The 16,838-nt window shown below is 40.1% G+C and overlaps 1 protein-coding gene across 3 annotated transcripts; it reads right to left on the reverse strand.

The window, feature by feature from the left end:
* Positions 1-4,390: 4,390 nt before the first annotated feature.
* Positions 4,391-8,847, reverse strand: hcar1-3 (hydroxycarboxylic acid receptor 1-3). Of its 3 annotated transcripts, none has more exons than XM_016278620.1 (3): positions 8,622-8,847; positions 7,981-8,097; positions 4,391-5,440 (listed from the first exon to the last, which is right to left on the reverse strand). In XM_016278620.1, exon 3 carries the CDS (start codon positions 5,405-5,407, stop codon positions 4,430-4,432), a length of 978 nt encoding a protein of 325 aa, XP_016134106.1. In that variant the 5' UTR covers positions 5,408-5,440; positions 7,981-8,097; positions 8,622-8,847; the 3' UTR covers positions 4,391-4,429. The 3 variants fall into 3 exon arrangements, with proteins under 3 accessions (XP_016134106.1, XP_016134109.1, XP_016134108.1); XM_016278623.1 differs by having other exon boundaries at positions 4,391-5,477; XM_016278622.1 differs by lacking the exon at positions 7,981-8,097.
* Positions 8,848-16,838: the final 7,991 nt, after the last annotated feature.

Here is a 16,838-nt window from a genome sequence, read left to right on the forward strand (position 1 = left end):
AACCAGTTTTGAGTCAGAGAATCTTGGTGAATGGAAAAGTCAAGGCCGAAGCATGGCACGAGCTTAGGATGTCCTGGAGCGTTGTAGCTCACATTTCTCAAAACATAACAGAAACACAGACTCTGGGCGGGTCACATGGTGTGAGGCCTTTAAGGTCGGAGAAGATCCCCGCCTCTCAAGATGGGCTTGTCCAATGAGAAAGGCCGGAATCCCAAGTGGGAGTTTTGAGATACTGGGGAGTTTTTATGACCCTTTGTGTGAGGGCATGGTAATTTGCAAATGGAACTTGAATCGAAATTACTAAAGATTCTAACACTAATATATTGCCTATGTACTCTCGTTTAGATCATCAGAAGGCAAATTCATAGATACTAAACATGGTAGGGTTACATATAGGTAAGATGACAGGAATGAGTGTTTCGATCATAAGCCTGCATAAAACAGTATAAAATCTCATAGACAACATACATGATGACCTGAAGAATATGTGTGTTCATTCAAAGAAAGGTTTTCCTATGGATTAATTAGAGAAATGTCCATTTCTACTGTGCATTGTGCCTCTTCCTATGGAACATGCAGTGAGAGGGGGAGGACTCTCAACATGCCATTAGGTCGTAAAATCTATCTGGTGTCAGGGTTGCCATGGTAACCAGGGTCCTGGGCCTCGTTCACAGACAACTTGGCACCCAGTATGTTTATTGGGTGAGGGGTCTGTGAATGTTTGTTAATCTAATGAATAATTGATTTGTTAAATCAAATGAAAAATGGTGTGTCTGATTGGTCCAGACACTACAAAGATATTAACGCAACATAAGTTCGTTAGATCACTCCTTTGCAATTTCATTCAAACCACAACCAAGAGTATCTGTTAAATAAGAGGAAATGGTTAAAGGGTTGAACTCAAACATGAAAATGCTGTTATCATTTAATCACCCTCATGTTGTTCCAGCACTTTTTCCCAAAGACTGACTTTCTTCTGGGAAACCTAAAAGAAGATATGGGACATGTTTCAGCATTTTTTTTCTCCATATACATTGGAAGTCAATGGTCACCAAAACAGTTTGTATGGGATGATATTAGACTCAAAATGATTAATAGAAGCACGCACAATTATCCATGTACTGCATACATTTTATACATTTATCTTACTAACCACAAACAAATGCCTTTCAATTTGAGTCTGTGGAATTCAGGATTAAACGATTGTGCAGCGATTTGTACAAATCAAGACATGCTTGCAAATAAAAATGTTCTCTTCTGCATTAATATATCATAAATTGCTCATGCAAAAAGGAATCCGTGCATATGTGGATCAGGTGGCACGCGTGCATTAATTGACGTCTAGTTCGAGTCGATCTTGTTCGGTTCATTTGTATTTTGAGATGTCATTTTTGCAGTTTACAGCATTTCACGTCCCCCACACACACAACTACCAACGAACTAGGTCCAGTGCAATTCATTAACGTGTACATGATCTGAAAAATTCGCAAATGTGCGTCACTACACTGAAACAAATGCTTTTCAACCGGTGTCTGCAGAGTTAGGAATTACATTAGTGTGCAGCATTTTGTTCAAATAGAGGCATATTTGTGAATAGAAATGTTATAGTTTGTATTAATGATTTGTGCATGTAGCGATTAAAATGTGCATTTGTGGATCAGAAGACACGCGTGCGTTCATTCACGTAACTTCCGAGTCGATTCTATTTGATTCATTTGAATTTTGAGGCTTTCGTTCCGCCCTTTTAGCCTTGCTCAATCCACACACACACACAGCTCGCGATCACGCGCAGCTGAGAAACAGAAAATCAGCGACCACTAGATGGCACTAGCCCCAGTCACATGTGTGCATTCCATTGAGTACAGTTTTAAGAATGTTACATTGTGTTTTCTACTTTTCTTTGTTTCTTTTTGGTTTGGCTATTCTCCTCTACTGTAGAAATATAATAAAGATGTTTTATTGAACTTGTTCTAACTTAACTTGTCTTAAGACACAGAATAGCTTATTTGCCAAACTTGTTTTTTTTCTTTTCTTTCTGTAATTCAACGGCACGTTGTCAGTTATTCCTTCCTTGTATTATTATTATTATTATATTATTATGCAAAGATGAAGTTGACGATGCTGATTAGCCATCGCTGCAGTACGAGAGAAATGCACCTTTCATATAGGCCTACAGCATTGCAAATGCTGCAGCCTGTTCATTAAAAAAGTTTCAAAAAAGATTTTCGTGATATGTCACCTTTAACTGCAAAGATATACAACAAATGTGATTTCATAGTCATAGAATCATAGTTTCAACAACAAATAACAATATGCTTGTATTAATCCAACATTGAGAGAGAGTACATTTCTATAGGCATTAATATTACTGATATTTTTCAAAAATACCTCAACCCTTGTGGTTTTCACAAAATCGAGTAGCTTTTCAGGGTTATAACTGAGGGTAGAAGTGCATCCTGCCTGCTTGAGAGTGTGTGGGAGCCTCTGAAGTGCATTCTTCCCCACTGGCAGTTAAGAGACTCTCTTCTGCTTCCACTCCAGCCTTCTGTTCCAGTTATGACAACATGATTGGAGCCAAATTTAATCTGCATTTGTGTGAATGCAGCAATACAGGTATTGACAACTGATTGTTGCTGTTGCAGCTCCAGCTGTTACACACTTACAGAATCTGAATTATGCATAAACAACAAGAAAATCTCAATTGTTGTTAGTATGCTACTTGATATTGATATTTCTAATTAATATCATTAATAACAAGGTAATAGTCTCTGTTTGTTTAGTTGGCAAAGCTCAAGGGACTTAAAGGGGTCATATGACGTTGCTAAAAAATAACCTTTTGTGTATTTGGTGTAATGAAATGTGTTTGTGGTTTAAGGTTCAAAAAACACATTATTTTCCACATACTGTATGTTATTGTTTCTCCTCTATGCCCCGCCTTTCCGAAACGCATCGATTTTTACAAAGCTCATGGTTCTGAAAAGTGAGGTGTATGCTGATTGGCCAGCTATCCAGTGCGTTGTGATTGGCCAAATACCTCAAGCGTGTGACGGAAATGTTATGGCCCTTACCATATTGTGATGCCGTGTCCAGGAGCGACGAGACAAAAACATTAAAACCCATTATAAATGAGGCATTTGTTACATCCAGTGGGGACATAATTACGGATTATAGGCCTAATGACTTATACTGTCTTTTTACTCGTTGCCTTGCATCGCGTCGTGTAAACATAAAACCATGTCTGCATTTGTGATCGGCGAAACGACAAACAACAAGCGCTACTCTACACTGCTCAAAACTCGCATTTGATTCATCAGTGGCAAATCCTTTAATTATGAAAACATACTTACTGGCTGTGAGTCAGCATTATTTGTCAGAGCACCAGCATTGTAGGCTACTCTCCCAGGAAACAGTCCTCGTCCTGTGTAAAATGCGTTGCACACATCTGAATATTTGGTTTGAACTGTTCTGGAACAGTGTTGTAAATACAACTTAATCACTGATTTCTAGTCATGTCCTCTTTTGGGAGACCAAACAAAGTAGTTTCACTTTCACAACGAAACACACAGAGTCTCCATGACATGGTGGCGGCAGCAACAATACTACAGCGAGAATCAAAGTTACGCCTTCTATCTTTGTGTGAACATTTGGGCTGTGTTATGCAAATCTTCCCACACAGTGATGTAGACATGTGGGGGTGTGTTTAAACGAGGTGTTTTAGGAGGGCGTGGACTAGTCTTAACTTTTATTAAGACTATCTATTTGGGTTTGAGACTTTAGTCTTTGCAACTTTAGGGATCTTATCTATTCACGAACAGCATGTAACACTCCAAAGAGAAAGGAAAACTTGAAATCGCATCATATGACCCCTTTAATTATGGGGAAAGAAGCCAGGTTTGTTTTTACACCTTGAGATTCTCCAATATTCAGTCAGTAATCCAACATTTATACATATGCGTTTGTCCAGCAAGAATTTATTCGGTTAACAGATGTTCTGCTGATTGATTGATTGATTGATTCATTGATTGATTCATTCATTCAGTCAGTCAGTCAGTCAACACTATAGTAAGATAATTACAATGTAAATAAAAAAAACATATATTCCATGTTTACTGTACACTTAAATGATCATTCCTTGCAGATCATCCAAAAAAAAAAGATTTTTTTCATTATCATTTGTGACATTTATTTTGCATTTGAAATATATTAATTACATTTAAGGCAAATAATGTATATGACATGATGTATTATATAAGGTCTCTATACTTTATGCATCAGTATAAACATATATGTACAAAAAATACAATAGTATCTATATTTAACAAAAAGAAAACTTGACAAACAAATCTGTAATGAAAAAAAAAAATATATATATATATTTATATTAAGCGGTATGTACACTGTCCAATGCTCATCAATCCCCAATCCACCCTCAGTCACTTCCACTGGGCATACTGCCTCGTCGGCTCATCTGTAGCTCCATGATTCCAGTTCGGTTTACAGCACTTTTCAGATAATTGCGGAAGACTGAGCTGGAGAAGCAGTAGATGACTGGGTCCAGAGCACTGTTTAGGTAGGTGAAGGCTATGGACATAGAAAACAACTGACTGGTGAACCTGTAAGCCTTACAGTACTCATCTCCAAGTTTTTTCAAATAGAGTGCTGTCAATCCTGTGCCGATGCTGGGAAAGAAGCAGAGGACAAAAACCCCAACGATCACCAGGACAGTCCGAATAGCCCTTTTCCCTTTCATGTCCTTGTCCATCTGGCGTATACGAAGGATACATGCAATACTCACAGAGCAGAAGATCAGGAGTAATAGAGGCAGAAAGAACTCTAACACAAACACAGCATAATGTAGGCGGATACCTAGCGATGGTTTCTCATAGTTACTGAAACTCCTACAAAGAGAGATGTTGTTTTCCATGTTCAGAAGTTTGTTGGCCAGCAAAGGGATCCTCAGAGATATCACAACAGCCCAAATGAAGCAGGCAACCCCGGCTGCTTGTTTTGTGCTTATGTAATTAATTTTGTGATGCGGATGTGCCACTTTAAAGTAGCGGTCTACAGCCACGGCAGTCATAAAGGCAATGCTAGCCGAACGGTTGACTGACAGCATGAATAGGTTGATCCGACACCAGGCGTCTCCAAATATCCAACTCTCGCCACGCATGAAGTTGTCGATGCGGAAAGGTAGGCTCACAAGAAGCAGAAAGTCAGACAAAACCAGGTTGAAGAGGAACATGACGTTGGCCCTCCACGTCCTAAGGGTTTTGCTGAAGACTAAAAGTGCCATGACATTGCCAGGCACGCCGAGTAACAGCTCAATTATGAGTATAGGAGGAAGGACGGATGCCACCAGGTTCTGAGTTGATGAACCGCAGTGATGTGAAGTGTCGTTGGGTGACATAGTAGTTCAACAGTCAGAGCTGCTGCGTCGTTTCTGAAAATGGAGTTCAGAGTTTTGCATTAACACAGCTCTGCAACAGAAATACCATTGTGATATTACTTCAGGAAGGTGGTCGTCATGTATAGCAGGGATTTCACATCAGTGACATTTCTAATTGGGTAAACTGAAACTAGTTGCAACACTCCCCACACCCCTAGAAGTTGGAGGAAGTATAATCTTGTGACAGTGCTTGCGGTATACAAGGAAGCCTGTCTTCCTGCGTAGTGTAAAATGCTGAAGCAACTGTTTTAGAGTAACAACAGTTTAATAAGCTAGTAGAAGCTAAAGTACTGTTGCATGAGCATCTGCAAGTGTAAATAATTCTACACCAAAATAAGCAGGCATTTTAACCCTCTGAATCAACTTGAGGTTGAGTAAATTATGACAATTTTTGGAACATTTATAGTTTTGTTTATTATTAATATTTTCCCTTCATGGTTTCAGAATTGATACATTAAAGGGTTAAAATATGTACTAGGGAAAAGATCCGGTACTAATCTGATTAATATTTACTAATACTGACCCATATTTGAATGAATAATGGGGTTCCAGAGTAATGAAACTAAAAATGTGGATACCCAAGTATAGCACGCAAATATTTGCACAGTGGACCAGTTTCGACCATTAAACCAAAACAATCTTATCTTTACTGAGAATTTTGAAATTTAAATATTTCTGTGTAAAGTGTTTTTTTACATATTGTTTACACAATCAGATTCATTGACATCTACATATTAAATTAAATTAATCTGAAATTATGACTTTTAATAAAAACATTTCCGGTCACAAATAGATATTGTTTTTCTTCTATCATTCTGTAATTAAAGGTAAGTCACGTTTTGTAATTTTTGGAGCCAAACAAGGACAGGGTTGTTTCTCCTTGCAGCTTAATAGTTAGTGATTTTGCTGTTTAACATAACGGTCTCAAAGTCACCCAACCTGTAACATCGACTTACAAGACCAACTTCACAGTGTTTATTTAGCACATGCAAATACAGTCCTGTTATCATGAGCTACAGCTTACCATTAAATATATCCCATATATACCATCATATATATCTAGTATATAAATATATATATACTAGAACAATCAGTAGTCAATTCTCAGCCCCACACACACAGGACTTCATATCAACCCCACCCACTGCTAAAACTCCCATCTTCTCCTTCTGTCCCCTCACTGAAGCAGAAGTATCCAAACTTCTCCTCTCCAGCCATCCTACAACATGCCCTCTAGACCCAATCCCCTCACACCTTCTCCAAGCAATCTCTCCTACACTTTTACCAGCACTCACAAATATCATCAACACAACTCTCCTCACAGGCACTTTCCCCACTTTATTCAAGCAGGCTCGGGTAACCCCACTGCTCAAAAAAACTACATTAATCACTTCACTTAAAGATAGCTACAGACCTGTCTCTCTCCTTCCGTTCATAGCGAAAACTCTCGAACGAGTTGTTTTCAACCAGGTATCATTGTTTCTTTCACAGAACAACAAACTGGACACTAACCAGTTAGGTTTCAGGAGTGGCCATTCAACTGAGACTGCGCTACTGTCAGTGACGGAAGCCTTGTGGATGGCAAAATATCCCAGATCATCAGTTCTTATTCTGCTGGGTCTATCTGCTGCTTTTGACACTGTCAATCATCAGATCCTCCTGTCCACCCTCTCATCACTGGGCATCACAGGGATTCCACTTCACTGGTTTGAATCGTATCTCACTCTCAGGATGGCCTGGGGAGAGGTGGTCTCCAAAGCACATCAACTGGTCACTGGGGTTCCTCAGGGAACAGTTCTTGGACCCCTCCTCTTCTCCATATACACTACATAACTGGGTCCCATCATACAGGCACATGGCTTCTCCTACCATTGCTATGCTGATGACACACAGCTCTATCTCTCATTTCAACTAGATGACCCATCGGTAGCTGCACGGATCTCATGCTGCCTGCCTGGTGGACGTCTCAGCATGGATGAAAGAACATCACCTACAGCTCAACCTGGTCAGCACCCGCCTATATCCACTCACTACTACGAATCTACATCCCCTCCAGAAGTCTGAGATCCGTTAGTGAGCGACGCCTCGTGGTACCATCACAGAGAGCCTCAAAATCACTTTCCAGAACATTCTCGTTCACCATTCCTGGCTGGTGGAATGATCTTTCCACCCCTATCCGGAATGCTGAATCCCTGACAATTTTCAAGTGACAGCTGAAAACTCATCCCTTTCGACGCTACTTGACTTGATCCTAAATTAAAGAAAAAAAAACGTATTTCTCTTTATTTATTCCTTCCCTTTCTAGCTTGTACTTATTTGAACAATGCCTAGAACCTGGTTTTACAAGCACTTCCTGTGTCTGTTTGCCTCTTTAAGAAGAATCTCTTTATGTATTCCCCAATTGTAAGTCGCTTTGGATAAAAGTGTCAGCAAAATGACTAAATGTAAATGTAAATATCCCTACTTAGAGTGTAGTTCTTAGTTTAAATCAAATCTTATAAATATTTCTGTAAGAAAAGTTTCTCATGACTTACCAGAGTTGGCAACTGACTATATTGATGATTCTTTCTTGAGATGTAAGCAGAGAATGTGAAACGAGGTCTGGTCTGAGCAAAACTACCGCTCAGAAGTTGTCTCAAAGCAAGCTTCCTCTGTAAAAATGAGTCATAATACATGACGTGAAGTCTTACTCAATTCTGGCACATCCTCAAATGTCCTCACATTGCTCTGTTTTAACAAGTTTTCTTTCTTGCATTAATGCAATATGTAGATATGCAATAATGTTCAAAGTATAAGGAAGCACTCTTGCTGCTCTGCAACACTGTTGGACAAACTTTAGCAACATGCAGTTTCACAAACTGGTTGCATGCAAATATGCCACTTGGCATAAATCCATCTAATTTAAAAGGCATTTTCATGTATGTCCTAATCATAAGATCCATCTGTTTTATTCCAACTAGTATTTCTAAGCAAACTATGTGAAGCCAAACTCTTCAAGAGAGTAAGAAACTGTGCTTCCCTCGAAAAACGTTTTTCTAAATATCTACAATGACCCACTGAATAGCAGAGTGCAGAGTGGATCGGGTTTCCAAGCTCGATCTTTACAATTTTTTAAGTACATTTACAGTAACATAACACTTAAGCATTGTATTTATCAAATATTGTTTTGACTTACCAAAGTTGACTGCTGACTAGTTTTCTGATAAAATCTAATTGAGGATGTAAGCAGAGAGTGTAAAGAAAGTTGTCTCAGCTTAAGTTCAGTGTTCTTGTTTGAGAGAAATGACCGCCCAGAGCTCGTCTCTTTATCTTCCTCTGTCTATGCATGTTGTAGAGACATCAAGATGGGAAGGTTAAGTCCTAGCCAATACTAATGCTTCTTTCTTTCTCTTTCTTTCTAAAATTGCAACAATATGATATCTGCAGAGAAAATATTATTGCTGTTCAGTGCCTAAGCAACCATTTTAAACTAACAAACGGTTACAAAAACCGGCAAACTTATGAGAGAGAGCGAGAGCGAGAGAGAGAGAGAGAGAGAGAGAGAGAGGCTAAACTCTTAACTGGAATTACAAAACAGCTGTATCATGTTTTATCATGTCATATCATGCTATAAAAAGGGAATGGTCATCATTTGTTTCAATAGTGAAAAATAATGACAGTTTTAATGAACATGCCCACATTCATAGCATTGGTTGAGCCAATGTTGCTTTGTTGTGTTTTAAGCCTCTGTCTTTACCACTGATCTATATAATGACTGTATTGCTCATTGCATTCGAAACTGCCATTAAGCGGTGAAGCCACCAGAAGTATTCAAGCAGCCATATTAACATTCCCTACTGGCAGAGTGCATCATTGACTGACAGCCAAAAACTTGACCTTGACCCTATTTGAAGTGTATCAGTTACACAGGACTAGTTTTTAAGATATGTGTATGTAAATTAATTTTTACTTCAGATGTTATCTGCAATGTTTATGGTCTTTTTGGGCAGGATAAGCAATATTGAAATCGTTAAGGTGGGTGTGTCAGCTGCGCACTTGCCAACACAGGTAACTGATCCTACACAAAATGTATTTATTTATGTACAGAATTATGCAGGAAATATTAAACATGAACGTATATCTGGTATTAGTATCAGAAATTGATTCAACTATACAATAAATACTACAATACAAGCCTCTGTTAATATTGCTCTATATTGTATTGAAAAAAAGCTTAACATGAAGCATCTTGAAAATAAAGCTTCATGTCTTTAAGTCTGTATGCAGTCTGCATTATTTCTCTAAATAAGTTATGATGCATGTATTTTATTTCCTGATTGTGCAACATCTCTTTCAGACTCTTCAAGATCGCTCAAATTCTATGGAATTTTACTAGCATTGCAGTTTCCATAGGAGTAAAATGTTATGTATGTATGTTGAAGTAATTAATTATTCATTTAACCAACGTTTAACTCATTAACTGCTTCAAAATGAATGTTGTTTACAAAATCATTGTTGAAATATTTACTGTACGAATAAAATCCAATAGCAAAATCATATAAACAGTGAATAACTGTTCAATGCGAATTAAGGTATATGTGTATACAATGCATAAATCTTTATTCAGATTTCAAAATGAGCACTTTGTCATTTGAAATATATATATGTTCACGATCTCATCCGTATGATGTTCATCATGTTTATTGGCTACTGTAATGTATATGAATGTTTTTATTAAAAGTTTTATTAACTTTTTATTAAGCGGGGGACGTTTGTGTTATAAGTGTGCAGGGATACTTCAGATATAAAAATTGACTAGTTAGGTGATGTTTTCTCATTAAAAACTTCCTATTAATTCAATATAAAGTAAGGGAATACTAGGGAATACAAATATGGCGGCCCAGTGGCTTTACTTTTATGATGGCATGAGCAATCCAGTTCTCTATTATAGATCAGTGGTCTTTACACTTTTTACACTGGTGGAAGGCATTACTGTGGTTACTTACACTTTTCAGAAAGTGTACATGCTAAATAATTACTTTATGAGCAAATGTGTGTGTGTGTGTGTGTGTGTGTGTGTTTGCAAATTTGCAGTGGACTCTGTTCCCTATTAATCAGTCATTCGACTTTTTTTTATTACACAGCAGAGAAAAGCAAACATGAGAGATATAGTAATGGTGCCATGGCTGTTTTTTGTGTGTCCTGGAGGAAAGTGTTTTCTGTGCATGAACTAGAGCTATTTATAGTGATGTGATTGACTTCCTCTTATTTTAGGTTAAAGCCTCTTGTGTCATTAGTCCAGCTCACAGAATTGTTTATCTTGACTGTCTATGGGAAACAGAAAATAGATGTGGCATGGAGCAGAGAACAAATTTTAATTGCTAATGTATCATCGTCATATTCTGTATAATGAGTGTTTTGGTCAGCTACATACTGTGATATTTGCTTGAAATATCAACTTATATCTACGGCCCTGTTCCAAAACATACTGTAGTGAGCTGCCTTACTGTCTACAGCTTATAGGAAGCTGCCTTCTAAAGCATCATCACTGAAATAAAGCATAGAGGAGGATAGTTCCTCGTATAAAGCCTACAGGAGAATCGATTAACAATTGATTTCAATAATCTTTGAGTAAGCAGCAAAGCTGAACTGTTTACTATATTAGAATATATATATATATATATATATATATATATATATATATATATATATATATATATATATATATATATATATATTTCTTATTATAAACTATTTTATAATTGTATAAATTGATGAAAAGGATATTCAGTTTGAATAATTAGTATATTTATATATTTATAATTTACATTTCTTTCACTTTGTCCCTACCGGATGGACTTTTTCGCAAAACAAAATGGATTTTGAGATTGCCTTGGAATATATAAGAAACATTTTGGAACTGAAAACTTCTCTAATTCTCAAAACTGTTAAGAGGAATCTTGGCGACGTATTGAATGGCTTTATTTGACCACTGTCTTCATTTGACTGTGTCTGCAAAAATTGCATGCTTTTAACAACTACTAGATCAGCTTAAAGCCACAAAACCTCTTTTCCATGAGTGGCAACATCTTTGCAATCTCTGCAAAACCGTTGCTAAAATGAGCACTGATGAGCAGGCCTATCACAGCTCCCCCAGTAAGCCGTATGCCAGTCTATCTGTTTACATCTCTTGATCCCATATGAGAGGTATTATGCTTAGGGTCCCCGCCCTTTAGACTCTTTATTTCTGTACAGCCGAAGTGGGGATGTCACTGATAGCGCTGGCTTAATATTTAGCCATTGTGCTCTCAGGACTAGAGAACTTAGGCAGTATCAGGAAATGGTATAGACTCAGAAGCTGCTGTGTGCTGTTGAGTTGGACGAATTGGAGATGGTGTCTAGAAAGTTACTGATGAGAAGGCAGGGCCCTAAGAGTGATGGTGAGTTTTAGGTGGTTTATTGTTTGCAATAAACAATTTATTTTAGTTGTGTATAATGGAAATCATGCATGCATGGCTGATAACCGATTGGATGATTTGTAATGATTTCTAATGGCGGAGTAAGCTTCTGTATTTAACTGGGCCTAGCTCCCGTACAATAGTAAAATACCATTGAATATCCTAAGGGTCCATTCGCACCAAATGTGAAATGAAAATACAATACAAATCACAAGAAATAAATGCATTCAGAATGATGGAAACAGGTTATGAAAACCAAATTACTCCTGTACAGTGAGTGGCGCCAATTGACAAACAGATATTCTCCAATACTTGAAAAACTTGAAAAAAAAAATTTATTCAACTTGCATTAAAAAAAGTATTCAACTCAAGCAAATATTTCTTATCTGGCTATGTACTAGTTTCATTAGCAACACTCAAACAATGATACGCTTGGTGTGTTAGTGTTAAAAGCTGATTTGCTTGGCACTGCCGTATCTTTCAATAAAATATGTTTTGAAAACTCGGATACATGTTTAGAGTAATTCACAAGAATTTGTGTTTGAAGAACAAACACAAATTTTCTATTTCAGTCGCTCAGGCATTTTTTCAGTGGGTCAAAAAAAAAAAACTTTTGTCCAGCTAGGAGTTTTTTTTTTTTTTTTTCAGCAAGGAGGTGAACCTAACATAACGTCAGAAGGCACACTGACACATAAACTACTTTGTTGAAATTTTCTCATGCATCATACTCAGAATGAAAGCTGAAAGATCTTTATCTGCCTTTCATGTGTCATTTTGATGAGCAGATGTGTCTGCAGCGGAGAATTACATATTTGTGTGCATCTTATCTCATGAATTATGTGCACAATAGTTTAACTTTTCAAGTTTACTTCCTATCAGAAAGGCCTTTCTCTTAACAGGCGTTTTTGCACCTCAACTACAGTGAGTTGATCTTAAAGTTTAGTTTTATATCATTAAGATGATGGCTGATTCTAGATGACTGATTAATGTATATGCATAGGATGAAAAGGTTGAAAAAATACTGATTCCCAGATGCATCGTTATTCTCTCTTTGACAATTCAGAATCGATTCTGAGCTTAGCTAGAGGCAGCTGTATTCTGCTTGCAGAACAAACACACACACAAAACCATCAAACAAGTATATAGATTTGCATAAGGTTTCATGAAGCAAAATACAAGGGCATTCATGGGCATTATTGTACAGAATATTGCCGTGAGAAATGCTTTGCTTGACAATGTGCGGTTGCATCTGCCAGTATTTCAGTGTTTGCCCTTCCAAATGCTCTATGAAGGCATTATTTGTTACCTGTTTGGAATGCAGTAAAAATTCGATACACTAAATTTATTTACTGACATACATCTGCTTTCAAATGCAGTCTATTTGACCTGTTGCTGCTATGGCATCACCAGTAATAAATAGACAGAAATAATGCTGAGAAAAAGAGAAAAATCCTGCCCTTGTCTGAAAAACATTCAGATACTTAAAGCACTCTCAGATACTAAATGCACTTTTAATGTTTCTTTGTTACCCTTTATATTTGCTTGTGTGTTTTGAAGCTATATTTAATTAGTTAATAATTATTGCTATATGTTTTATTATTATTATTATTGATTAGTATTATTATTTGATTTATTATTGATTTGTAATTATTTAAAAATAATTATGTAAGTATGTGTCAGACTCTGTTCCGTGTTTTGTGTGTGTTTTGCTTCCTATGTTTCCTTTTGCCCTTGTTTGGTCTTCCTGTTCCGTTTCCCTGATTAGGTTTATTTGTCCCAGGTGTTTCCAATGTTCATTATGTCATTGATTTACGGTGTTCCCCATTGTGTCCCTCCTCTAGTCTTGTATTTAATGGTTTCCTGTTTTGAGTTCACTCTCCGGTATTGTATATGTCTACCCTTGCTACATGTGTTTTCCTGGTTCCCTGCGTATGATTAAAGTCTATATGTTTGAATTCGACTGCGTCTCCTCATTCCGCGCTCCGTGCTCCTCACAGTAGCGAACCGTGACAGAATACCGGACCAATACAGAACAGTAAGCGGCGCCCCCTCTCCTCTTGTTTGTTTTCCATTTATTTCTCCCTGCGGTGATGGAAATAGCCACTCGGTTCTCCGCCTTAGCCTGCCGAGATCTCTCCTTCTTCGAGTACGCCTGGGAATTCTGCGGGCTCGCCGCGGCGACGGCATTGGATGACGCCACCATCAATTCTCTGTTCTGGCTCGGGGCCAACTACCATCGCCTCATGGACTTCTCAGACACCAAGGGACTATGCTGGAGGGAAGAAATCTAACGGTGTCTGGGGAGTGTCCGGGCCCGAGCCAGAACCAGCCCGCCGGCCGTGGCTCTCTCCAGCCCGCCAGCCGCTCCAAAGTCAAGTTCACGGGCCGCCGCTCACTCAAGCCCGCCGGAATCTCTGCGGTCCAGCCCGGCGGTGGTTCCTCAGTCAAGCCCACCGAACATGCCTTTCACCCCGGTCCTAAAGAGGAATCTAAGGAGGAGAAGGCGGTCGGCTCCAGCCCCAGAGCTCGCTCCAGTGTGGGCTCCAGCCCCCGAATCCAGCCCAAAGAGGGCTTCTGTTCCCGAGTTTAGCCCACGGAAGGCTCCTGTTCCCGAATTTAGCCCACGGAGGGCTCCTGTTCCCGAGTTTAGCCCAGTAAGGACTCCTGTCCCCGAGTTTTGCCCAGAGAGGGCTCCAGTCCCCGAGTCTAGCACAGAAAAGCCTCCAGTTCCCATGTCGAGCCCAAGGAGGGCTCCAGTCCCCAAGTCAAGCCCAGGGAGGGCCACTGTTCCCGAGTTAGGCCTACGGAGGGCCTCTAAAGAAGATATTCTCCGGGTCCGTCCGTAGTGGCCGGGCCGAGTGGCGAGGCCAAGGCCACGGAGGCCGTCTGGCCATGACCTTCTGAGTTCCATGCTCCGCCTTGGCCTCCTGAACTGTCTGATCCGCCATGGCCTTCTGAGCTGCCTGCTCCACCAGGGCTCCCCAAACACCCTGTCCCACCATGGCATCCTGAACTGCCTGCTCCGCCATGGCCCCTGAGCACCCTGGACTGCCTGATCCGCCTTGGAGGTATTCCCTGTGTCCCTGTCCTGCACCAGCCTTCAGGGCGCCCGCCCCCCCCCTGGTAGAATTGTTACGGTGCGGGATGCGCCTTCCGGGAAGGGGGAGTGATGTCAGACTCTGTTCCGTGTTTTGTGTGTTTTGCTTCCTATGTCGCTCCAGTGTGGGCTCCAGCCCCCGAATCCAGCCCAAAGAGGGCTTCTGTTCCCGAGTTTAGCCCACGGAAGGCTCCTGTTCCCGAATTTAGCCCACGGAGGGCTCCTGTTCCCGAGTTTAGCGCACGGAGGGCTCCTGTTCCCGAGTTTAGCCCAGTAAGGACTCCTGTCCCCGAGTTTTGCCCAGAGAGGGCTCCAGTCCCCGAGTCTAGCACAGAAAAGCCTCCAGTTCCCATGTCGAGCCCAAGGAGGGCTCCAGTCCCCAAGTCAAGCCCAGGGAGGGCCACTGTTCCCGAGTTAGGCCTACGGAGGGCCTCTAAAGAAGATATTCTCCGGGTCCGTCCGTAGTGGCCGGGCCGAGTGGCGAGGCCAAGGCCACGGAGGCCGTCTGGCCATGACCTTCTGAGTTCCATGCTCCGCCTTGGCCTCCTGAACTGTCTGATCCGCCATGGCCTTCTGAGCTGCCTGCTCCACCAGGGCTCCCCAAACACCCTGTCCCACCATGGCATCCTGAACTGCCTGCTCCGCCATGGCCCCTGAGCACCCTGGACTGCCTGATCCGCCTTGGAGGTATTCCCTGTGTCCCTGTCCTGCACCAGCCTTCAGGGCGCCCGCCCCCCCCCTGGTAGAATTGTTACGGTGCGGGATGCGCCTTCCGGGAAGGGGGAGTGATGTCAGACTCTGTTCCGTGTTTTGTGTGTTTTGCTTCCTATGTTTCCTTTTGCCCTTATTTGGTCTTCCTGTTCCGTTTCCCTGATTAGGTTTATTTGTCCCAGGTGTTTCCAATGTTCATTATGTCATTGATTTCAGGTGTTCCTCATTGTGTCCCTCCTCTAGTCCTGTATTTAATAGTTTCCTGTTTTGAGTTCGCTGTCCGGTATTGTATATGTCTACTCTTGCTACGTGTGTTTTCCTGGTTCCCTGGATATGATTAAAGTCTATATGTTTGAATTCGACTCTGTGTCTCCTCATTCCTTGTTCCTCGCTCCGTGCTCCTCACAGTAGTGAACCGTGACAGTATGGAAGCCTGTTTCTGCCACCTGATTAAAAAAAAAAAGGTAATTGAGACTTTTTAGCTCACATTTTTTTCTTTTTTTCTCACAAAACTCACAATAAATGTGATTTTCAAAGTCAGCATACTCGTAAATTAGTAATTAAAAAAATGTAAATCAAGAAACATTTCAGAATCAGACCGTGATTCCCAGAATTGAAATTGGATCGGAACATGCAGGTGCCTAAAGATTTCCACCCCTAGCCAAAACTAGGTATCTATAACTTACCTTTTAGTGTTGAGAGCACATATATAATGTCTAGGCTGCAGTAGGTTTTGAAACCGAGTGTGTGTTTCAGTGTAAGGGAAATGAACACCGTTTATAAGTGATTGTGTGTAAACAGTAAGTAAGATTACAGATCTAGTGTGCTTCACTAATATGTTGTTTACATCCAGCTAATGAAGCCAAATAACACATTAGTTTTAACATCAAAGAAAATGTAATGCGGTCCGGATTGTTTTGCACATCCTCCAAACCCTTATCGTATCAAACATTTACTTACAAGTTAATCATACAAAGTATAATCAATAAAAAAAACTCTAAAGCAAGTATGTACACTTGTGCTAACAAAACCTTCTTCTGTTTTTGCAGATACTGGTGCCAACACTGACGTCCCTGGGCAGAACACACCCCTCTCACCTCTCGCCCGACTGTACATTTATGCCCTGCATGGGTGCCTCTGTGAGGTG

Source organism: Sinocyclocheilus grahami, unplaced genomic scaffold, assembly GCF_001515645.1.
Source record: "Sinocyclocheilus grahami isolate Dianchi unplaced genomic scaffold, SAMN03320097.WGS_v1.1 scaffold123.1, whole genome shotgun sequence".
NCBI classification, from domain to species: Eukaryota; Metazoa; Chordata; class Actinopteri; order Cypriniformes; family Cyprinidae; genus Sinocyclocheilus; species Sinocyclocheilus grahami.